A 24,237-nucleotide genomic window follows, 5' to 3' on the forward strand; every position below is an offset into this window, starting at 1 on the left:
ATTTATTTTTTTAAAAATCTAAGTACTAACAAATTGTCACTGAAATTTACTTATAAATCAAGCCGAGTGTCTTTGTTTTTACACTTTACATTAAAACATAAAATATCATAAATTTTAAAGATTTGTAATACATTTAAAAATATATCGTAGAGAAAAAAACGAGGTTTAGTTTTTTTAGACAGAAGAATAGTTCGTATGTATTTTTATTGCCAATTTTAAATGATTATATTTCCCTTACACTTATTATTATTAATAAACACGATTCATTCCTTTATTTTGTATTTTATTTTTCCGTATTGATCTTGAAGCGGAACGTTAACGACCTGCCGCGGAACCTCGGACCCGTGTTGGAGACGGACCGGAAGCAGCGTGAGGGTTACCGAAGTCTCTTCTGCACCTGGTAAGTTTCTAACAACCTCCTTTCTCCTTCAACTGCTTCTTTCTAGCCACGCTTTTCATTAAATACGTTCCCGTTCAACCGAAACAACCGTTAAAACCGTCAAACCGGAACACGTTGAAGAAAAACGTCCATTTTTATTCCGTTTCTTCTTCCAATGGCGGGAGACGAATAGCGAGATAAACCGGTGTTTTATTGACATACGTAATGCTTTGAAAATGTGTTAGTTTAGCTCATTTAACATTAAATATTTCACCTTTATTGGCCCTTAAATATTAAACAACTTAATAATAATATAATATTGTGTTTTTTTTTATGTGTTGCTTGTGTTCAATGTTATATTAATTTAGCATATGTTGTGCTGTTTTACAGTCAGTTAGTAGATTGTAAATAAAACAAATGTTATCAGGACAGAGGAGTTGAGCGATACACCAATCAGCCACAACATTATGACCACTGACAGGTCATATCTGATCATCATGGCTCCTGTCAGTGGGTGGGATATATTATATATTACCTTGTGATTTAACTTCCGTGAGTTGTGCTGATGTAACTGTCCCCGTTCATCCTCACGTTAACAGTCGTGTCTATTATGCTGATGCAAGGTGACAGAGTCAAATACAGAATAAAAAGTATAAAAATGAGATGTAAGATGCATAAAAAATAACAAATATTGCACATGTATCCACAAGTTGTAGAGGTAAAATGCTCACAAATACATTATAAAAGTGTTAAGTGTGTTAAGAGTGAGCTAGACCTCTTTAACACTGTTCAAAGAGTGCAGCTCCACCTCTACAACAACATCACTGGCCTTACGGATCAGTTCATTGAGTCTATTAGCGTCCACCACGCTCAGCTCTGTTGCCCCAGCATGCAACGGCGTACAGGAGCGCACCGGCCACCACAGACTCATAAAACATCCTCAGCGTCATCCGGCAGATGCTGAAGGACCTCAAGTCTCCTCAGAAAGTAAAGTCGACTCTGGCCCTTCCTGTAGAGTAGCCTCAGTGTTCTTGGATGGCAGACACAGGGAGAACGTGTCATCAGTACCGATCAAAACTGGTCCAAGGAAGGGAGGAGTCACTGATGAACGTGTTAAGGCCCAGTTAAACAGACAAACTAGTCAGCACACACAGTGGATCACAGTTTACCCACTGGTGAATGCTCCTACCATCACAGCATCATGGCTGGGTATGCGTGTGTGTCCCTTATCTACAAATAACACCTCCTTGCCGTTGTCATAGGGGATGTGCTTTGACTGCAACAGTGTTCAGGTGGCGGTACGTCTTAGTGCCATAGAAGAAAGTTAACTACACCATGTGGTCGGTGGTTTTAGTGAATATACAGCGTGTCTCTTTCTATCTTGAGAGTGAAAGTTTCAGAAACCACACGCACATTGAATTGTTTTGTGTTTGCAGGTCTTCTGTTGCTGTTTGTCGTCACTCAGACAAGATGTTTAGAAGGGCCTCAGCTCAGGTGAGAAGGGAACACTTACTGCACCATTAAAGTTTTACTGAATACACAAAAACCTGCTTGTATTTATATTTACTGCCAAAAGAATAGAAGTGGGAAGGAGGAAAGAAGAGATTAAAAACGTGCAAATGTTGCCGATTCCTTCACAGATCTTCAGACAGGCGGTGAGATTCCAGACCACAGACACCAACTTCATCCTGGAACGATGTGAGTAAAGTCTCCAGTGTTGTCCTCGTCGTCCTTTATAAAGCACCTTCCCCTAATCTGTGTCGTACGTTGTCTCTTTCCCAGCGATAAACCGCGTGCAGCTCTTAGGCCGAGTGGGTCAGGACCCGGTGATGAGACAAGTGGAGGGTCGGAACCCCGTTACTATCTTCTCCGTGGCGACCAACGAGATGTGGCGCTCTGGAGATGGAGAGGCGAGCCCAACAGGTAGGACGTCTGGATACTTGACACGACCGTCTGTTGTTGTTCTGGTTTTATTATTTTATTTTCACATCCCTTGCCTTTGTCTGGTTGACGATATGACTCTTGTCATATTATGCATTCGCTGAAGGACGAGGTTTGAATAAAGCAGCCTGTGTTCTTCAAGGACGGACAGTAGATCAGTTTTCTTTCTTTTAAATTTTCTGTGTTTGCATAAAAGTGACTTGAAGCATTTTTTAGTCACGCGAGTCATAAAAGTAAACAGAAATGTTCTTTGTGGAGATCAGCGTCTTTGTCCATGCGGACCATGGTTGTCCAGTGTTCTCCTGATGGTAGATTCATGAATGTGAGAGAGGCCTTTAGCTGCATAGAAGTTCCCCTGGGTTCCTTTGGGACCTCTCAGACTGTTATGGAGTGATCTTTGTTGGTGGACCACTCCTGTGGAGGGGAACAGTCGTATTAAATCTCCTCCGTTTGTTCTCAATCTGTCTGACTCTGGATTATTTGTGGATTCCAAACTCTTCTGAGATGGTTTTGTGACCTTTTCCACCTTTTTTTTTCTGAGCTCCTTTTTAGTCCGTGCTGTCACACACTTCCACAAGCATGTGTTGTGAAGATCAGACTGAGACAAATTCCTGATTGTTTTCAAACTGAACGATGTCGCTGTTTTGGTTTAACTGACAATCAGAATGATTGATAGATGGATAGATGGATAGACAGATACTTTGTTAATCCCAAACTGGAAAATTTCACTGTTGCAGCAATGTACAGGCACTTATTTTCTCAGGCACTTATTTTAATGGATTTCGAAGCTTTTCCAAATAAAAGTTGCCTTAAGTTACTGTCATTTGTAAAGTTTGGCATTAAGTAAATAATTTAAGGATGGAGATAAATGATAAAATAAAGTGATATTTTACTTTCTGCCACTAGAGGTCACCAAACACCACAATAACAAAGTCCTGTTGTGGGATTTCAAGGTTTCTCTTAAAGCAGCTGCTGCTTTTTAAAGTGCGTCAGTATTTATTTAGCTCTCAGACCTCAGTGGTTACTTCATGAGCCTCGTTAGAAATTATAAACAACTTACGGGGCGTTTTTTTCAGAACCTTAAAACATTACAAACAGCCTTCTAAATGTTTTAGTGCACTTTAATCACCATGATTGATTCCTCTACATGTCTAACTGGAGGTAGTTGACACCTTATTAATTCTTGTGTGTGTTATTTATTTATTTATTTATTTATTGTTCATATTCTCCGACTCCAGGTGACATCAGTCAGAAGACGACGTGGCATCGCATCTCTGTCTTCAAACCTGGTCTGAGAGACGTGGCCTACCAGTACGTCAAGAAAGGGTACGATGAACCGCGTGTTTTATTTCATAATAGCAACACAAGAAAAAAGAAAAAAGAAAATGAAGAAGTGGATAAGGCTGCGGATAAGGCGACATAGTTTGTGTCTGTAGTGACAGTTGTTGCAGAATAGTTTATGAACTTTTTGATATTTTCAAGTTTTTGTTTTAGACTGTAGAAGTTTCTCATTTTAAAAAGCAGAAACTAAAAATGCTAAACAAATAACTTTACCTTTTATCCTTTAATCTATGAAAACAGAAAGAGAACTAAACGACAATAAAGGTTTTATTTGATTAATATAAAACTAGAAGTTTTTTTTGTAGCTGAAGAAGAAAAAGAATGATTTTGTGGCTCTCTATATCTAGGGACTGTGCAGTTAAACACATTTTTATGCCATACTCTGCCTAAGCTGACACATCTTTCTGTTATAAAAGTAAACTCTCAAACCCGTAGGAGCGTGAAGAAGAGACTGAACATTGTTATTTGAACATGTGTCTTTCTCAGGTCGAGGATCCTGGTGGAGGGGAAACTGGACTATGGAGAGTATGTGGACAAGAACAACGTCAGACGTCAGGCCACCACCATCATCGCAGGTCAGATTAAACGCCCATTAACTCTCACACACACTTAAACGCTCTACTACTCTCTCTGCACATTAACTAAACATCCACACCTCTCTCTCCTCAGACAACATCATCTTCCTGAGCGACAACGTGCGAGAAAGAGTCTGAGCGACGTTCCCCTTCGTCTTCAACTTCCTTTTTTGTTTTGTATTTTCTTATTTGACAAGAAAAGATGAGACTGGAGGACGCCGAGGTGAAGGAGCTGTTTGGACCTGGTGAAAAGAAGAAGAAGAAGAAGAAGAAGAAGAGGGACAGAGTGAGCTGTGATCGTGTTTGGCGCCTCCTGCTGGTGGAAAAGTAAACTTCAGGAGGAGCAGAAACACCTGTACATAGCAGTTATGAATACATATAAGCTCTTACTGTGTGTTTGTGTGTAAACTTAAGTTTCATGTGTCAAAGGAAGAGTTTAAGGAACGGAGATACGTTCAGTGTGCTTAAAAAAAAGCTTACTCACATATTTGAAATCATAAACAACGTCATTCCAGTTCCTATTTCATCATGTTGGTGAAGATGACGTCTCTTTTACAAGCTGAAGTGTTCAGGAGTTGTTTCACGATGAAGGGATTTCACAGAGACGTTCACCGGTGTTTTACTCAAAGCATCGAAAATGATCTTTATTCCAAAGAGCTGCAGTTGAAGTAAACCTTGAGGATGAGTGTTCCTTTACGGGTTAAAGAAACACTCATTGGATTATCTAAAAATACACAAGGATGAAAACACGGAGGATGTTTGTTCTTGCTCACGAAATGTCGACATCTTGCACATTTCATATTTGACACTGAGGACGTTGCACCATAATTTTGCAATAGGATTCACCAAAGGATGTCGGAGCAGCATCAGGGATGACAGATGACTTTTGTTTTGTTGTTTATTAGAGCTGAAAGTTGTCTTGTCTGAACTTGCTATGCTTTTGACTTCTGAAACTGACAAATCCCTCTAAAACCCTCCCTTCGATCTCATCTATGAACCGTTTAAACATTTTTTAGTCGTATATTTAAACTTTTTTTTGGTTAAAAACAGATGTCTTTCTTGCAAATATCTCATGGTTGAAGGAGAGAAAAGACCAGAACACTGAAAACTGAAACCAGGATGTTGGTTTAAGGGGAAGCCACCAGCAACCAGAGCAAATTTCATTTCTCCTGCTTTTTCATTTCCCGTTTAATTCACTGAACTGTCCATCTTGGCGGTTTTATTTGCTCTTATTTTTCTGCCCTGTCAGTCTTCTCATCAGCTGTTATCACACTTGATCTGTTTGTCATTTCCTTCCTGGACTGACTGGTTGCTTTTATTTAACTTCTGTCGGTTAATTCCTCTGTAAAAGTCGCCGTAATAGACTCTTTTTTCACAAAATAAAAAATAAAAAACTGTATAAACACATATTTAACTGCCTGGTGTTAATAATTGCTTCCTAAATTATTTATCAAACAAATTTCAATTGAAAAGAACTATAAAAATAAAATGAATTTATGAATAAAACAATCTTAGAAATATAAAATAAATCGTAAACAAGTTTAAAAAGTTAAATAAATTTACTTTTATCTATTTTCAAGCATATTTAAAATATAAATATTCAAACTGGTTTTAAAATGTACTTGATGAACTGGTTGGCTTGTTCCCTCCCCGTGTAGGTTGTGTTTAAAGTCAGAGGTAGTCTTGGCCTAAAGCTATTGGTCGCTGGAAGTCCAGACGTCCTCCTTGATTGGCTGCGTCACGTGTCAATCAAACGCTTGAGGCGGAAGAAGGAGCGATCTGATTGGTTAGATTCCTGTCTGTCAGTCGTGAAGGAACCTGGGAATCAGTTGGAGGAAGAAAAAAAAAAGTCAAGTTAGGAGAAACAAAGATGGCGAGACCGGATGTAATTCATAGGACTTCAAAATAAACATTAAAAATTAATTAAAGCAGTTTGAACGTATAATTTTATAATCACTATTTAAGAATACTTTGAAAATATTATTATTTTAGATATTATACATTATTTTGTAAAACTAATTATGAAAATAATGACGATGACGATGATATTACTACTACCACTAATAATAAAAATAATATTATTAATAATTATTTTGATTAACACTAGAAGTAGTTGCACATTTTATATAAACAGATTTAAATAGAATTGTATTTAAAATATTTTTACATACGCTGACTAAATTTAATTATCTTTTTATATTAATTAATTAATTATTTTTTTAATAGTTAACTCTTTATCTTATATTCAATGACTCTTTTTAATTAATTTATATTTCTTAATTTACTTATGTTCTAACTGTTGACTCCCTTAATCTTACATACATTAATTTAATTCAATTTTTATTTATGTATTTATTTATTTAAATGTGGACTCACTTAATCCTATGTACATTTATTTACATAATATTCTATAATATTAATTAAAACGGTTAACTTTAGTTTTCTATTGCAAATCCTTGAAATGAGTTTTATTTTGAAATTTGACCGGAAGTGTTAATCCGTGTGGTGCGATCAATAATTTAAGTGTCACAAACAGCTGGAGAAGGAGACTCGTAGTACACTGAACAAGCTGCATTTAATCGCATAAAGTTTATTGTCTTGTTTTGAGCCGTCGCGATTAAAAGTCACAGTTTTTTTATGATTAACTTCCTGGATGTGTTGATGTCTTTATAACTCTTTATTTCTCTGTGACTCCGCCCATACATTCCTGGGAATCGGGGCAGTGAGGAGTAGGAGTAGGAGGAGGAGTAGGAGGAGGAGGAAAGAAAAGGAGATAGAGTGTGCTGGTCGCTGTCTGTGGAGACTGGAGCATAGAGGCGATGATCAATAACAACAACAACAACAGCAACTCTCAGCCTGAATCACCCCTGACACCTCTAACCCTCTGTGTCTAAACCAGCCGGACGTGCTTCTGTTTTGTTTTTATTTTTTAATCTCTTTTCCTGCACTCACACAAGTTGTTGGGAACTTTCTGGCGGAGTTGGACCCCGAGTTTTGTGTTTTCTAGTCGGACTAGGCTGCAACCAGACCCCGCTGTGTTTCACTGCTGCTGCTGCTGCTGGAAAGAGAAAAACACAACAACAACAGCAACAACACAAGGCCACGGAGAGTCTGCGTGGAGGAAATCATGGAGATCCTGGACAGCAGTGAATCGTTCCTGCACTGGGACAGGAACCTCAGCGAGCTGTCCGAGGCCGGGGAGATCGACTCTGTGCTCTACACCAATGTAAGTCGTCGGTTAGTGAAAGGTTCGAGTGATCGATCAGGGCCTGGTTGGCGACTGTCTCTGCAGCTGCTAAGTGGAGAATAATCACCTTTATCTCACTTTGATGACGAATTAATGCGAGGAGGCGTGTGTGTGCTGTGTGTATGCGTGTGTGTGTGTGTGTGTGTGTGTGTGTGTGTTACCCTGCTCTCCATTCACAGATTTGAACCTAGGGGTCCAGGATGCAGCAGGTTTGAGCTGCAAACGTAAATCTCTTTTAAACAAAGCACTATATATTATTTTTTACTGCACATACTGCACAAAAAAACAACTATTTATAACATATAACATAAACATAATTTATTTATTGGCCTTTGCTTGCAAACCCTGATTTATTTATTGTTTTATAACATGAACGGTGGAGCTAAAACAAATATTTGCTCTCAGTGAGAATCACTTTTTATGCAAAACATTGCAGCTCATTAATCATTTTGAGGTCTGGACTCTATTTTACGTTCAGTAATTAAACTATATTTATAGATGTTGGAGAATGAAAGAAGCACAGTTTATGTAAAACTCACACTTACCCTTTTATATCAAGTTTTAGAAATGAAACAAATAATAGAACTGCTTAGTATTGCATTTATAGAGTTTTAATTAGTATTGTGCATCGTTTAATCTCCTCTAAAACATATCGTATCCTGTTGATTAGCAGAATATAAACTTAATTTCTGTGAGAAAGTGTCAGATATTGGAGAAGTTTATTCTGTCTGCAGTTTAAGGCTGAAAATGTAAAGTTTATGCATCAGGTTGTTCACTCTTTACTTTGATTCCCTATATATTTATACTTATACACAGACTCTAATCTTTTATAATAACACTAAAATCACAAGAAAGTGCAGGGTAGCTCAGTCTAGTGTAGCCCCTGGACGCTTATATCTCATATTTATGTTTAAATGTAGCTTAGAATAATAAAATTAAAGTAAAATAAAGTAGAGATAGAGAGTCGTGCATGCATGCAGCATTTAAAGGCTTTCAGTTATGTAACTTGAAGTCTGTCCTCCGGCCATATGTGTTTCTGGGCAACACTGTGAGCCAAGAGGAGTGTGTGTGTGTGTGTCTGTGTGTGTGCATCGAGTGTGCACATATGTGTTGTGTTTATGCGTCTGGGTTCACAAGGAAAAATCCAGCTGGCTCACAGGACGGGAATCAGACACCACAGAGGAAGAATGAGACGACACACACACACACACACACACATTAGTGTTTCCATCTCTTCGGAGGACCTCACTCATATTCATTTCTTTAAGACTCACCACCACAACCTTAAACCAAGTCTTCAGTCTATAATTTCATGATTTTACATTATGAGGCTTTTTAATTTTAGTCCTCAAAAGAAAAAAGAAGAAGTTCTCACATTGTGCAAATTAATTCTGGTCCCCTCAGCGTGAGTTAAACTAGCGGACACACACACAAAGTCTCCTGTAGACAGGTAAAGACTTGTGTTAAGGCTTCAGAGGGAGTTCAAGCTGTGAATGTAGGTCTTTTAAACAAGACCCGAGGCTACACTTCCTGTCAAATACCAGCCGACAGAGTCAGACAGAGAGCTGCTGTTTCAGGAATAATGATAAAAAAACAAAACTCAGAGAATTTAACAGCTAAAGATGCAAAAAACTTCCGCAAGGAGCTAAATGTCAGACTTAGATTCATCAGGTGGACACAAATATGACTTCAGATTAATCTGTTAAACTTCTTTTTAATATTCGCTCATATATAGACATATTTCAAATATACTTCTATGTATTTTTACATAGAGATACTTCCTGTTCGGAGCCACAGGCGTGTTGAAGATAGAGGCTTAATTATCTGTTCAGTTTTACTTTTGTTGCCGTACTTTAGAACAGGTTGACGAAAGACGTTTCTTCTTTCTTGTTCAAATTGTTGTGAATTTAGCTCAAAAACAGACAATTTCCTCAAGGAGTTGGAGGTGGAGACCAAAAACGGAGCTAAAAGAGAGTGAATATCAGACAGAAACGCGACTCCAGGTGAATTAATAAAACATCTTTTCAATATTTTACTCATATATTTCAAACAGTCCATCTATAGGTTGTCTAGAAATGTCGCCTGTATCGGACCACAGATGAATTTAGCAGCTAAAGAAGGAGACGTTTCGCCTCCATCTCAAGGAGTTGGAGGTGGAGGCCAAAAATGGAGCTAAAAAAGAGTGACTATCAGACTTGCATGTAGTCGACTTTGTTTCTTAGGTGAAACAAAGTCGCTCAGTTCCTCTTCAGGTGTTAAAAGTTAAATATTAAAATGCTCCACCAGCTCACAAAGTTCAGGTTGTGTTGAGAAGCAAGATGTTCTTGTTGGTGGGTGTTCTATATATAGTAAAGCATGAATAGTATGTGTGTGTTTGGGCGGAGGATGGGTGAATGTAAAAAACCAACAAGACTGTAGTGTTTGGATCTCAGGCAGCTTGAGACTGGAGGTCTTTGTTCCTCTCCCCGGTCGTGGGGTCAGCTCTCACTCTCGCTTTTTCCTCCTGAGGGTTTTGTTTACGTTCGCAGGGATTCCTCACAACAACGTAAAACCTTCTCTCCACTGAGGCATGCGTGGGATCCTCATCCTCAACCCTCCGGTATCTCCGGCTGTAATCAAGTTTCTCAGGTTCTGAAGTAATAACACTTGATCAGCAAGATGTTGAAGGCGTGATTCGTCCTTTTATCTCCACTCAACTGTGACAATCGTTTAGCAACGGTGTGGAGTAACCATTGACGTTTCAGGCTTTTCTGTGGGACATTTTTTTTTTTGTATTCGTTTCGTGAAGATAAAACATGAAACAGGAGGTGAAATAAATCACTCAGTGCTGTCTTCTGAATCACTTAACCAGCATTTAACCAATATTTATAGGAATTCAAGTGAATATTGTTATAAATACTTGATCTTTAGTGTTTATTTTGGGTTTAAAATATAGATCCACAGTGGAAGAAGATGCCAAAATAAATATATGTGTTTGTTATTAGGTAAAGTTTATTTTTCTGGTTGCGGTTGATCTGCAGCATGGCTGATAGATGTGTTGTTTTTTGTAGAAGAAGGTTTTACTTGGACACAACTGAACTTTTTTTTTGAATATTTTTTCTCCTGTTTTTTAGTCGTCGAATTTTTGCTCCGTCTTTGGTCTCCACCACTTTCTAGTAGTATCTAGCTCTGTAGCTTCTGGCTTTGTAGAATAAACTTGTTGCACTCAAGGTTTTAAGAAATTATTCTCTTTATTTAGACTCAACTGAACTCTTTTTTTTTTTAAATCCAGAAAATTTTTGCTTCAGTTTGTTAGTAGCCAAATTTTTGCTCCATCTTTGGTCTCTACCAGCTGCTAGTAGGCACATCTACCTCTGAGCTCACAAGCTAGTTCCTAACTTTGTCTCTTTATGCATTTGGTGTTGAGCAGGAAGGGGTTTTAAATACTTTTTTTTTTGGTTTAGGTCTTGAGACTGAAACCAAACCACAGCAGTAAAGATGTGGAACACCGAAAACCAAAACTGTGACCTGAAAGATGCAAAGATTTCTCACCACGCACGACTATTGTTTGAGGCATTGTTTGTAAATTCCAATCCAAAGAGTTCAAACCTTTAGTTTGAGGCCCACACAGTGATCATACACCGACTCTATAAGCTGTGAAATCTTAGCGTGCACAGGAAATACCGTATTTGTCTTACTTTTATCTGTAATCCCTTTTTCTTTGATGGTTTTACATCTCTGGGTTTGAAAGGATTACTTAATGAACCTACCAGGTACAAACCCAAGCTCTTAAGACCGGCGTAATCAACCAAAAAGATACACAAAGTGATTCTCAATAGATGCGAAATCCTAACAAGTCACAAAAGGATAAAACGTGGTAATAAAAGGAGCATTAGTGGATGCAGAAAGAGTCTCAAAATGAACAGCAAGAGGCACCAACTGAGCATGATGAGATGTTTTTTGTGTCTCTTTCAGTCTGTGAGTCTTCATTTTATGTAGGACAATTGAGGGGCCTTTTTACAAGTCTGTTCCCAGGGGCCTGTTGTCAAATTATATGTTCAGGCTTCGGGGGAAAAAAGGGAAAATCACTCCTTTCACATAGACTATACACCTGAAGGCTTTTATGAGGGCTCGGAATCAGATGTAGCTTCAAATGAAGGTAAAAGTTTTATGGAAGATGAAAGACGACACTCTGATCAGATTTTTCTCAAGAAAAATGAAAAAATATCAAGACCGTGGACTCACATTCCTTTTCATTCACTTGCACAAACTTGCGTCTTTCAAAAGTCTGAAAGCTGCCAAGCACATGTTGTACTCGCTGCACTTGAGATCTGGAGAGACAACTACATCCAGAGAGTAAATTTGTTCTGCACATGCTCCAGGGCTTTCCAAGAATGTGTCTGCTTACGTAACACGGCACACCTGCAGATAAATAATCAGCTATGGATCAAAAACCAGCTGCTATTTCTTTTTATTTCATTTTATTATTATTATTATTATTAATGCATGGATGATGAGTTTGCTTTGACAGCTCAGCACTCACTCAGCATCGGGTCGTTTCATTGAAAGACTTGCACAGGAGTGGAGGGTGAACAGCTTGCTCCATGTGCTCACAGTGCAGAGCCTGTTCTCCGTCGGGGCAGGGCATCCTGCTCGCTGGTGGCCTCGCTCTGTCTCCGTCTCCGTCTCTGAATGGTCCATGTGTCCGCTGTAACATGAGTGTCAGTGTGCAGGAGGAGACGGTCATCCAGGACACCGGGGCACACTCTCTCTGAGCAGGCGTATTTTATTCTTAGAATAACTTAGAGACAGCGTTACAACCGGTCTGTTTTTTATAACTGGACCAGCCTCCTTTTATCTGTCTGTAACTTTAGTCCCAGCTGAACGACTTCATGAAGCACATCATGTTATTACTTCAGGTGTGGGCCCTGATATTCAGGTTGTGCTAAGAACACACAGCAACGACATAATGACTTCCTGTTTTAAGATTAAGTTACGAGCAATTTTCTAACAGTTTTGTTAGAAATTCTGACCGGGACAGTGAAGCTTGTTTGCATATATTTAAATGAAAATGCAAATGAGTACAATAAAATAGTGGTAGTAGCTTAACAGCTCAGCCTGCGTGAGTTTGAATTATACTCCTGCGAACTAATCTGCACAGTATTTCCTCCATTAATCAGTGAGAGGACACGACAATGTTTATTTTTGTCTGACTAACAGTGTGAAACCTTGAAAAATTTTCAGTTTACTGTCATATGAGGCAAAAGTTGCAGATTGATGCGGTAAATCGTCGCTGGTATTGTTCACTTTGTTCAGTTTCTGCTTTGGTTTTGCAAGAAGACCTAGCAAAACAAAATTTTAGTCTGGGAATTCGAGTCTGGAGCCGCTACGTTCCGCAAAGATCTCCTGATCCAATCTAATCGTCTGGTCGAGGCGCTAATTCTGGTTGATAGGCGTCAAGGCTATGCAAAAGAGTTAACTAATGTACTCTGTGGCAGGGCACTGAGACTTTAGTTGAACTTTTTAGGCCTCTTCTCCTTCAGTTCTTTCTGTCTGATCGTGATTCAGGCTAGTTTAGCTAGCTCACACCTTTAGCCAGAGGTGCATCTGTATGGATTTTACTAAAGTTGTGAATTGCAGCAGCTTATTTTAATGTTTTTTTGCTGTGACGTAAACTTAATCGAGAGTAAAGACTCTACTGACGGTTATTAAAGCTGTTTTGATGTTTTGAGCATGCTCTTTGTGGATCTCTGCAGAAGAGTTAGCGAGCGCAACGTTAGCGTGTTAGCGTGATTCTCATTCGTCACAGATATTAGAAGAAAAACATCTTAGGTGGAAAATTTTGTCAAATTTACCATGATCTCTCCGATATTCTTCTGCACTCACATCTGCAAAGATTTATATTGTCTTTCTGAGGTGACACCGGTCTCCAGATGGTGCACACATGGACGCAAAGGACACATTTTTCTATTCGCCAAATCTGATGCAACTTTTCTCTCAACTCTGAAAGCGGACTTCTCGTCTGCTGCAGGCGGGCGGGCGGGCGGGCAGCGAGGCGGCCATTCGACAGCGAGGCGAAGGTAGTAATCAGTGTGTGAGGGGATCATTATGGAAAATCCACAGGAGCCTCGGTTCTCTGAGGCGAAGCTAAATTTACCCGTCTAGCTGTCTGCCTTTTCCCTTTCTCTCCTTTCTATATCTCTCTTTGCTTCTGGCACCATAAAAGGTTAAAGTTTTTGTGTGTGCGGTGAGCGGTGCGTGGGTTTAAAATCCCTCTGAGTAGTTTATACTCGCAGCCTTTGAATGAGCCCTGGAAGCGGTTTTGCTCGCTGCTTGTTGAGATGCGGCTAAATGACAACTCCGTCTTTATTTCTCGTGATATTTTCCACTACTTTGCGTAATTTTCTGTAGATACATTACGGACTTTAAATTTGTAGAATCGACAGAATTTAGATGGATTTAGTTTCTGCATGAGCTCCAGTTTTTTGGGTATTAAACATCAAAGTGTGTAAAGCCTCTAAAGTGCTTATTAAACAGTCCCCTCAGCTTTTAATGGGGTGTTCCCTGCAGCTCTTAACCAATCCAGACCAGTAAAAGACAGAAGCCTCTTCATCCGCAGGCTTGCTAGCCTTCCTCCCCCCATCCGTCACTCCCACAGGGTGAGATGAGAGTCAGGACGAGTCGACTCCTGTCCAAAATGCCAGAAACTTCTCTGCAGCTCAACCTTGTCTCTTCCTTCTTTCTGGGTGCATGACCTATTTTCTTTTACTTTACAACCCTTTCTTCACACAGTTTCAGCTGTAGATTCTTCTTTAAAGCAATTGTTTGATGATTTGTCGATGGTTTGCAGAATTTACCCATGCTGAGCTCTTTGGGGTGAACGGTAGTTGCACTGCACCCCTGCAACCTTTTTAGAGTCTTCAGTTTCAGGTCTCTTCTTGTGATTCAAGCTAGTTTCGCTAGCTCTCACCTTTAGCCAGAGGTGCATCTCTATGGGTTTCGCTAAAGTTGCGAATCGAAGCGGCTTATTTTTAACGTTTAATCGACTTAATATGAACTTAATGTAGAATAACTGTTCTGCAGACGCTTATTTAAAGTTGCTGTTTTGATATTTTGAGCACGCTCTTTGGGAAACTCTGCAGAAGAGTTAGCGCGTGCAACGTTAGCATGAAACATTTACTAATTCTCTTTTAAATGTTTTTCTGCAGTTCTTTTTCCGGCTTTCTTAAGTGACAGCGGTCTGCAGATGGTGCACACATGGACGCGAAGGACACACGTCACATAATTCACTGCTCTGATTGGCTGTACGACTATTTAACCACGTGCAGAGGTGTATTTTCCCTCCACCCTGTAATGAAATCCAAGCCAGCTACACCCGTCTACAGATGCTGGTGACTCCATGTGAGTGTGAAAGGATCCAATTTATGGCTCCCAAGATGTGGCTATGATTTCAGGGCGTGGACAGATTGCAGAGAGCGCCGTGGAGCTTATCTTTGAGCCTGTTTGGAAATGAAGTTGAATATTTAGTCAGTTATGTACGTGACGTAAATCCAGCACGGCCAGGATCAGTGTTGGTCACTTGAGACGGGCGGTGACCAGGGATTAAAGCTTTTATTTGCTTGTTAACTTGATGCAGTAGTGATGAGTGGATCCACCACTTTGTGTCATGATGGTTTGGGTCGGGCAGCTTAATGTCACCCTTGGCATGCTTTGAATCGATCTCAGTCGACCAGTAAAGATACTAAAACACAGAACAGAGAGAATTGACCCCCCCTCCCCAAATATTTGCACTCCTTTTTTATTCCTACGCTAACCTTTCCACTGGAAGAAGCCTGTTCATCCTTGCAAAGTTCAATGTGCGTGCGTCAGTGTCTGACTTGACATTCAAGCATGTGCGTCTCAGAAAAAACTCCAGGAATTAGGACCAGCGGCGTGCCCAAACAAGTTTCCTCAAGTGTTTGCCTTCTCTCAGGTGGGGTACGCGGCACTGACCCAGATTTTCACCCTGCAGCCGCACGACGACGACCACACAGACACAAAGGAACACAACCAAGCGTCGGATGAATCCGTGACATCTTCCGGACGCTGCTGATTAGAGATGACGCTTGTGGAAATGTGCGAGGATAAAAAAAAAAAAAAAAAAAGGGTGAAGGAGTTCATCCGGAGAGGTGTGAGTGTAGTTGTCGGTGTAGAGATGGAAAAAGTTATTCATGCGTTTGTGTTGACCCAGTTTTTAACAAGCTCTTGTACAGAAGAGCAGAAAGAGAGCAACAAGCAACGTCTGCTGCAAGAAGTGTTGACTTTAATGATGTCTTGTCAACATTTTGTCCCATGTCGTAATAAATATAATTATAAATGATTATAAAACCCACTGTAAATACCCATAGCAGCTGTTTTCCTCAGTAGATGGAGTCGATGTTAAATTTTCCACCTCTTTGGTCCACGTTTACGTAAACTTCAGTCAAAGATTTTGCGAAATACGTCGACTTGCCTTTTACTTTCTTTCTCTGACAAACAAAAACATGCAAACAAAAAGCTAGATTTATGCTTCAATTCAATATTTAGGGGATTTTCTAATCCCCTACCCCATTTTTCATGACGCGGTCAGTATTTTAATAAGTTTCACCACATTTCTAACATGTTTGGAGCCCCCCGTTGATTCCCAATGATGTTGCAGACCACAGCAAGTTTGTCCGAAATGCATTTCCTCTTCTACGTCTCGTTAGTTTGATGGTTAAATTAAGGTCTGTTGCAACCTCAGTTCCTACAACACCAATTTCTACAGCGCTTCCACCATTTTGTAATACTAATTAAATTAAATTAAATATTCAAACCGTTTTTACGTGGCGGGATCAGTTTATTATTGCTCTGTGACATTTCCCAACCGACTGCCACCACATTGGTTTGAGTTTACGCCGCAAACTGACGTGGATCTCGTTAGAAAAGCGACCGCATGTCTCTGCGACGCAAACCATCGAGATGCACTTCCTCATCCTCATCCTCGCCTCTCTGCGGCTGCACAAACGCCTCCTTCTGCCTCCTACGAACCATCTACTCACACGTCTTCTCTCCTTTCTGTTGATTTAAAAGTAAAAGTAGCTAACTAGCATTTTAGAGAGCGATGCTAGAATGATATTGCATTGATCCAAACAAACCCTCTCAGACTATTTAACAAGTCATGTCTTAATTATTTGATCGGTATGAAAACTGAAGTGAGTAAAACGAGAAATTGCAGCTTTTAGGGCGTGTGCCTGAATATTTCTTTAATTAAAAAGCCACAAATATGTTGTTTTATTTGTAAAACTGTAGCTGTAGTTTACGTCAAACCCTATCAGACTGGTTTGGGACTATTTTTAGCTGCGGATCAATACGCATTTGCTAGAAGGAGTCAGAATAAAGAGCGTTTTGGACAATATTAAAGGTTTATGGGTCAGAGGATGAAACTGAAGCAGGTTATTGTTTTATTCTTGGCTCGTTGTTGGTCCTTTTGTGCAATGTGTTGACATTAAAAGCCAGACTTCTTCTTCTTCTTCTTCTAGCTGTAAAAGCAGCCTGGTGAAGTCATTGTGTAACATCTGGAGGGTCAGTGGGGGAAACAGTGGGGGTTGTACTCAGCTATCTATCGGTCAGTATGACCGAGCACGTCTGGAAACTTTGCGTCGCTCTGTGTGTGTGTGTTTGTGTGTTGCGGGGGTTGTATTTTGAACCTTTGGGACACTCCAGGAGGCAGAGGAGGGGGGTTTAACTAGAAGAGGCAGAAAAAGAGACGTTCTCTTTTCCATTTGTCATCGTCTCTCTCTCTCTCGCTCTCTCACACACACACTTATGCCTTTTCAAGATCAGCTCGGCCTCTTTAGATAAGAGCTGAGTCACAGATCTGAACTTTGACTCGACGCTTCCTATTTTTAACAAACTTCCTGCCGTGGCTCGGCACAAACACTCCGACGCTGAGACCCGCTTCGGCCTGAAACATTAATGAGAACCACAGAAGGGTTTCTGAGGTGTCGAGCAGGAAATGGACGTTAATGGGTCGGCTGTGACTTCTGCCACAGCCCGACGTTTTGTGTGTTTTGTGTATGAGTGTGTGTGTGTATGAGTGTGTGTGGGTAAACACTTGCACCTCTGCTGGACGTCACGCCTTCTTACATCCTGCTGTTTACATCCGCTAACCGTCACACATCTTTGTTTGAAGAACAGATATGATATAAATATCAACAGGGACTTTGACAGGGACAGGGACAGTTTCTAATTTGGGAGGCTCATCTTCTAGCCAAAGAGTCTACAAATTAATCCATCAATTAGGATTATAATCAGTCGTTAAATTGCGTTGTCACTCAAATCTCAGATTATAGTTCAAGATGAGATGTTGCCAAGTTGCTCCTTTTGTCTAAATAAAATAAAAATCTTCACATTTGAGCAACTAAAACCAATAAATATTTGATAAACTATGAGTTTTTATGTAGGAAATAAAATGTAAAGAGAGTACACAAGTTTTGTCGCTATTACCAGAACATAGAAAGAAAAATGAGACGTTTTTTTTGTCATAAAACAAAATGAATTTATATTATTGATTCCCTTCTTGTCCTCATTTTTCATTCAGCTCTGGTTCATCTTTGAGTGAAGCTTGGATCCATATAAATATCTTATCTGGTATTGTATGGAGGCTCCATCATTTGATTGTTTAGTCTATAAATGTCAGACAACAGAAAAACAAAATCCAGATTGCAGATATTCATAGCACAAGATGATCTAGCCAAGATATTTAAGGATCTAAGACCAATAAATATTTGAAATCTTTGATTGGTCGCTGTTGTTTTTTTGTTGTTGTGGGGGGGGGGCTTTGAAGCTGGGATCGATGTCGGTGAATCTGGGTCAGGGAACGTCTTTCTTGAATTCTCATCCTTGTGAGAACCGTCTCGAGTGTCCCGTGGAATGAGGGCGTTTTTGTGAAGCGAGATCATGTTTTGGCCGAGCGTCAACTACTCTGCAGATCCTTAGCGGCTCGGGATCATCGGTCAGACATGTAGACGAGAGGGAAAACCTTAACGCGTTGAACCCGATGAACTTTTACTGTTTATGGTTATGTTAGAGGCTGTAAGCGGCTGGTTAAGAATAATAAAGCTGCATCCTGTACGTATTTAAGGCCGGGCTCGCCTAATCCTTCCAGATTAGACTCAGACAGCAGAAGGCCTCCGTGGTCTGTGATTTGTCTGGTTCTACTGACACATTCAGTATCAATGCCACAGCTGAAGCAGTGCCAGCCTCAGAGCTCCTACGACAGTGATTTATGGTCCTGTTATCTGTCAGGGTTATCTTATGCATGGTATGACTCATTTGAAGGCTGCGAAATCTCTAATGCTTTCAGCTTTAGTTGTTTTAAAGAGTGATGTGATGTGATACTACTTGCTGCTTCTACATCTCCACAGTTTTCGAATTGATTTTTTTTGGATCAATAAAGATGGAACGCATCATCACGAGGAAAGGTTAACTGAGGATGTTCAGAGATACGAACATTTGTAGGACTTGTGTTCGACGAAATTTCTGCGAAAGTTTCAGTCTCCATTGTTGAAAGTGAAGCAGGAAGTAGAAACAAAAATGAACCCAACTGGCAAAAAATACACAGCGCCTACTAGTGTTTGGGTGGAGCTGTTACAGCCAGACTGATGAGCGCACAAGTATAAAAGGCCGGCACCGGCGTAGGCTACGTACGTATGTTACGCCTTCTATGTCCCGCAGAGGTATAAACTCCGCTTAAGTTTCTTTGAAGAGTGGTTTTGAAGCTCAGTGTTGAGTCTCTGGTTGCCGCCATCTTGGTATTCAATGCTTCCACCCAACTCCCTGCCGATTTACATAATATTGATATAATTAATTAACACGTTAAAAAACATAAACGCATTTAATCACAGTTTGCATTTCGAACAATGCGGAACTTTTGTCAGTGCACGATTTCCTGGTACACCGATCACACTGATTCACACGTCAGAGCACGGCTAACGGCTACCAAGCCTCTAGTGGCTGTTAGTGGAACTGTAGTTTGGTACTGCTCATACATCAAGCACCGATTAGTCAAATATACTATATTATCTCTTATATTTACATATTTATCAATTTTAAATATTTTGTAAGACATTTATTAAACAGTCTGACACTTGTTTTCAGTTTTAAAAACCCTTTATTTCAGACTGATTAGCAAGTAGAGACCTACACATATCGATAATGGAACAATTCTTCATGCAAAAATGCTTTAAGGTCAGCAGTTGCAGGTTAAACTTTTAGTCTTGCTAGTTACGCGTCTAACTGCTCAAACCTGAGTTTCCTGTCTCTGTATTACTCACTAGCACACACTGACAAGTATTAAAGGTCGTATTGGAGGAATCTCTGCTGTTCTGCAGATGAACTCCTTCAGCCAACTGTTGAAACAGCTTGCACACATTGTCAGCATTCCAGCGGGTACTTCCAGCTGCAGGATTTATGAATGCTAACAACGCTAAAACTCTGCTACTACAGCAGCCGTTTTTATCTTTTTGGAATTTAACCAGAGGACCTCAGTGATGAGACTTAGATTAGGACGAGGACAAACGGGATTTTACAAGAATCTGGGACCAGTTAACAGAGAATATTTGACATTTTCTCCTTCTGAGAAAGTTAACACTGAAGGAAGCATTTGGAAAAAACGAGTTCTCCTGCTTTTTATTCTGCAAACAAGACAAACATTGTCTTTATATTTGATTTTACATCTGGATAAGGCATCATATATAGGCAGGATGTCACATTATTGATGTAAATTGTAAATTATTAACACTTAATGAGATTAGATTTATTAGAAAGCAGTACCTAAAGTTACACCTCTCTTCCTGCAGCGCCCCCTGGTGTGTGGAGGCTGGCGTGTACGAATTGTTTACATTTGAAATTAACTTACAGCCACAAATATGTGAAATTTGAAGTTTATAGACATCACTGCTGGTTTTAAATTAATAAACGTGCAACCACATTAATATATTTACACACAATCTGGAAATTTAATGGTCTAAGATCCTGTTTCTGTGCAGGAGAACTTATAAAGCTTTAAATAGAAGTCTGTAAAGTCAATGACGATAACAAAACGGCTTGTTAAGCAGACAGAGCGTTCTTGAAGCACAGATAACAGCTCAGATGCTAACTGAACCTCCCATGCTTTGTTATCTTGTAAGAATCGGAACGCGTGTTGGCGATCTGTGAAGGGTCCAGTGACATGTTTAGCCGAAGCCACCTGGAGCCAAATCAAACTAATGACTCACTCAGTTTGCCCTGATATAAATTCACATGTGTGTTTGCCTGTTTTATTAGGGCGAAGTCGTGTCATCAGCAAAAGTACACACAGATGAGTCCAGGGCAAGGTCCACGCAGCTGGACACACAATCAACACTAATGAGGCCTGCGTGGGGTTCTGCAAAACCTTTTTTTTTTTTTTTTTTTTCGGTGTAGTTTTACACATCTGGTTCGGCTTTTAAAGGAAGGAAAGTGTTACATCATCTGACTTTCCTTTTTCTTTACCTCGAAGCTTAAGGCACTCATCGTTAAAGGTCAAAGCAGACACACATCCTACTTCACGGCAGAATTACAGACCTGGACAGACCTGCACACACCGTTAATTTGTGTGCTAAGTAGTCACCGACACAGCTGTCGAGGCTTTTATTGTTGAGTCTTATCAGTCACTGCTCGACCCGGTAACTAGTATTTAAGGAAACAGGACTATAAGTCAGTGCAAAAGGTTTTATTGGTGCTAAACACCAATACACATTTTGCTCATACTTAGTCGTGTGATAAAAGTGACATTTAAAATGCATTAAAGGGTTATAAAACAATTAAATTTACATGTTAGTGATCGCCTCATAATATAGTCAAGTACACAATGCATGTCACATATTAGAGGCCAGGATATGGAGGTTCATTAGTGCCAGAACTGCACGAGATTTAAGATTTAAAATGGGTAAATAGAAAAAGAAAAAGTTGTACATCTGGACAAATAAACAACATGACAAATATAATCTGGAGATGACCTGTTGAGTTGTTACAGATATATTAATTTGTATTTGTTGGTAATGACTTCCTCATACAGACAAGTGTTCTTGTTTTTTGTTAAGCTAGCTAGCTAATGTTCTGGTCTGCTATTTGGTTGGTAGCATTGTCTTGAGAGTACTTTCATGATCCCTGATCTTTCCTTGTGTTCGTGCAGGATGTTGACATTTTGAGTTTTGAATGAAATATCTCCTGGATTGATTGTCAGGAAATCTGAGACACATATTCATTCTCCCCCTGAGGATGAATTCTCGCTAAAGCAGTGACATTCACATGAGCTGTATTGTGAGGTTAGTGCTAATGCTTGCATGCTAACACTCTAATCAAAGATGGTTTTCAAATAATGAGCATTACAGCTGCTAAACGTCAAGCTGTTAGCATTGTTCCTGCAAGTGTGCTAGCATAAAGATCTCAGTGCAAGTATGCTAGCATAAAGATTTCGATGCAGGTATGCTAGCATAAATAGAGACATAAATGCTAGCATAAAGATTTCAGCGCAAGTGTGCTAGCATAAAGATTTCAGTGCAAGTGTGCTAGCATAAAGATTTCAGTGCAGGTATGCTAGCATAAAGATTTCAGTGCAAGTGTGCTAGCATAAAGATCTCAGCGCAAGTATGCTAGCATAAAGATCTCAGCGCAAGTATGCTAGCATAAAGATTTTGGTGCAGGTATGCTAGCATTAATACAGACTTTAGTGAGCCGTTCACACAGGATGTTGAAATTTTCAGATTTGAATGAAACGTCTTTCATCACTAAAATCTGACAGTGTACAAAATGAGCGTTGTACCTCATGAACATCAACATGTTAGCGTTAGCATTTAGCTTTAAGAAGCCGGCCTGGCAGTGGACTCCATAAGTTTCAGCTACCAGGCTTCTCTGACCCAGTTTGAAGTTCACACGTATTCCTCTGTTTTGATTAAGATCAGACTGATTAAATATATCTCTAAGCTTCTGAAATGGTTCTCCCACTTTGTAGGATTTCCGTTCACGACACTCGCCATAATCAGTCCTCATTTCCTCCTCCAGCTACACATTTCAGCGTAGTTTCAATTAAAAGATTACAATCTGCAAAGTCAGCTGCGATAGCACAAAGTTTATTCCGAATAAACATGAGAGTATCTTCCTAAGATTTCCCAACACCGCTTCCTCACCGCTGACCTACTGATTCTTGCCCTACTTCCAGTTTTCCCAGTTTCCCCACTCGGGCTTCGACCCGGGTGGTTGTTTCCCAGCTGGAGAGAGTCAAGTTACAGCCGGCCTTAAATAACACCTCTCCCCTGGGCTGCAAACACAAAGAGGTTTCTGTTGTGTGTGTGTGATGAGTTACACCCCACCAGTGACCGATCCCGACGCTCGGTCTCCTACACGGCATCACTTTATTTTATTTTTTCTCGCACGACCACAAACTTTAGAAATGACAGGGAGCTTTTAAGGCCTCGCTGCGTGTACTTGGTGTGGTTGTGATTTCACGCAGGCGGAGCTGGACCTCTCCCATTTCCTGCTCTAAAACAATTACTTTCTGTGTCCTAATGTTGGGAGAGTTATTTATTTTTTTATTTATTCATTTATATACCCTCACATGCATGATTTAAATTTTTATCAAGATGTAGGATTGTGCAGTTGAGAGAAAATAAACCGTATAAACCAGATCCTAACCCACAAAATATGGCCTTGTAATGACTGTAATTACGTCTTTCTTAAAAACTACACCCAGTTTCCTTGTTTTTCTTTTAAAACTTACTTTTACTTTGAAAGTAAAAGACTTATTACAGTAGTATTAACTAAATGCATTCCTGTAGAGTCACGGCAAGTTGTTTTTTTCAGCACCAGTACATATTTTATACATTTAAGCCGACAGTTTAATTACTATTATGATCAGGGACAAACTCATAGCTGTCAGATCTGAAGGAGAATAATAACGGTTCTCGGCGCAGATGCCGTCGCTAGGAGACGCAGAGGAGGAGGTAAAGCGTCGTAAGCTACTGTAAATGTTTGCACACTTTCACACACTGTCGCACTGACGACATGCATTAATATCTGATGGCGTGTTGCGTTGCGTTGCGTTGCGGCTTTCAGAGCGGCTACGGTGGAGGCTAGAAAACGGACCCACTGGTGGATGAATGTGTAAATATTTGTCTTCCCCCTTGAATAGATTCACGGTATGCTGCCGGTGTTTGCATTACACACACACTAGCTCACACACACACACACCCATAGAGGCCGTGAAGGCTGGCCATGTAGGGCAGCGCACAGCGGCGGGAGTGTGTTGGCGAAGAAGTCCTCTCTTTCTGAGTCTGTAATCGAAGCCACATGCTTGGCATTCGTCCGTCCGTCCGCCCTCCTCCTGTTTCCTCGCTCCCTCCATCTTGATTTCACTCTCCCTTTACTCGTCTGCATGCATCTTTTTTGTCGTCCGACGTTACATAATGGAATTAGATTTACAGATCTTCTTGTCTTCAGCGTCACGTGTCTCTCGTTTTAAATTATTTATTTCGCTTTTGCCTGCCGTTGAAAGTTGCGTCAGGAATTTAGTTTTCTCTGCATCCTCTGGGAGCAATGGGTTCAGATGAGGACAGGAAAAGGGGCCGTTTTTAATAAAATGGGTTGAAAAACACGTCATTTCTGTGTGAAAGGTAAAAATAAAAAGATAGAAAATTCTACTTGACACAGCTGGTAGTTTTGATGTTAGAATAAAAACACAAAATCACAGATTAGAG

The 24,237-nt window shown here is 40.0% G+C and overlaps 2 protein-coding genes across 2 annotated transcripts in view; both read left to right on the forward strand.

The window, feature by feature from the left end:
* Positions 1 to 360: 360 nt before the first annotated feature.
* On the forward strand, positions 361 to 4,630 carry ssbp1 (single-stranded DNA binding protein 1). The gene is made up of 7 exons (XM_084573106.1): positions 361 to 400; positions 1,816 to 1,873; positions 2,020 to 2,077; positions 2,162 to 2,302; positions 3,559 to 3,646; positions 4,148 to 4,236; positions 4,331 to 4,630. Exons 2-7 carry the CDS (start codon positions 1,850 to 1,852, stop codon positions 4,372 to 4,374), a joined length of 444 nt encoding a protein of 147 aa, XP_084429232.1. The 5' UTR covers positions 361 to 400; positions 1,816 to 1,849; the 3' UTR covers positions 4,375 to 4,630.
* Positions 4,631 to 7,015: 2,385 nt separating this feature from the next.
* The window catches only part of creb3l2 (cAMP responsive element binding protein 3-like 2), a 30,064-nt gene continuing 12,842 nt past the window's right edge, over positions 7,016 to 24,237 (forward strand). The window contains exon 1 of the mRNA XM_084573822.1: positions 7,016 to 7,462. Coding sequence (XP_084429948.1) covers positions 7,364 to 7,462 — 99 coding nt within the window. The 5' untranslated portion in view covers positions 7,016 to 7,363. The remainder of the gene's footprint in view (positions 7,463 to 24,237) is intronic.

Source organism: Chelon labrosus (assembly GCF_963514085.1).
Source record: "Chelon labrosus genome assembly, chromosome: 23".
In the NCBI taxonomy this organism is placed as follows: Eukaryota; Metazoa; Chordata; class Actinopteri; order Mugiliformes; family Mugilidae; genus Chelon; species Chelon labrosus.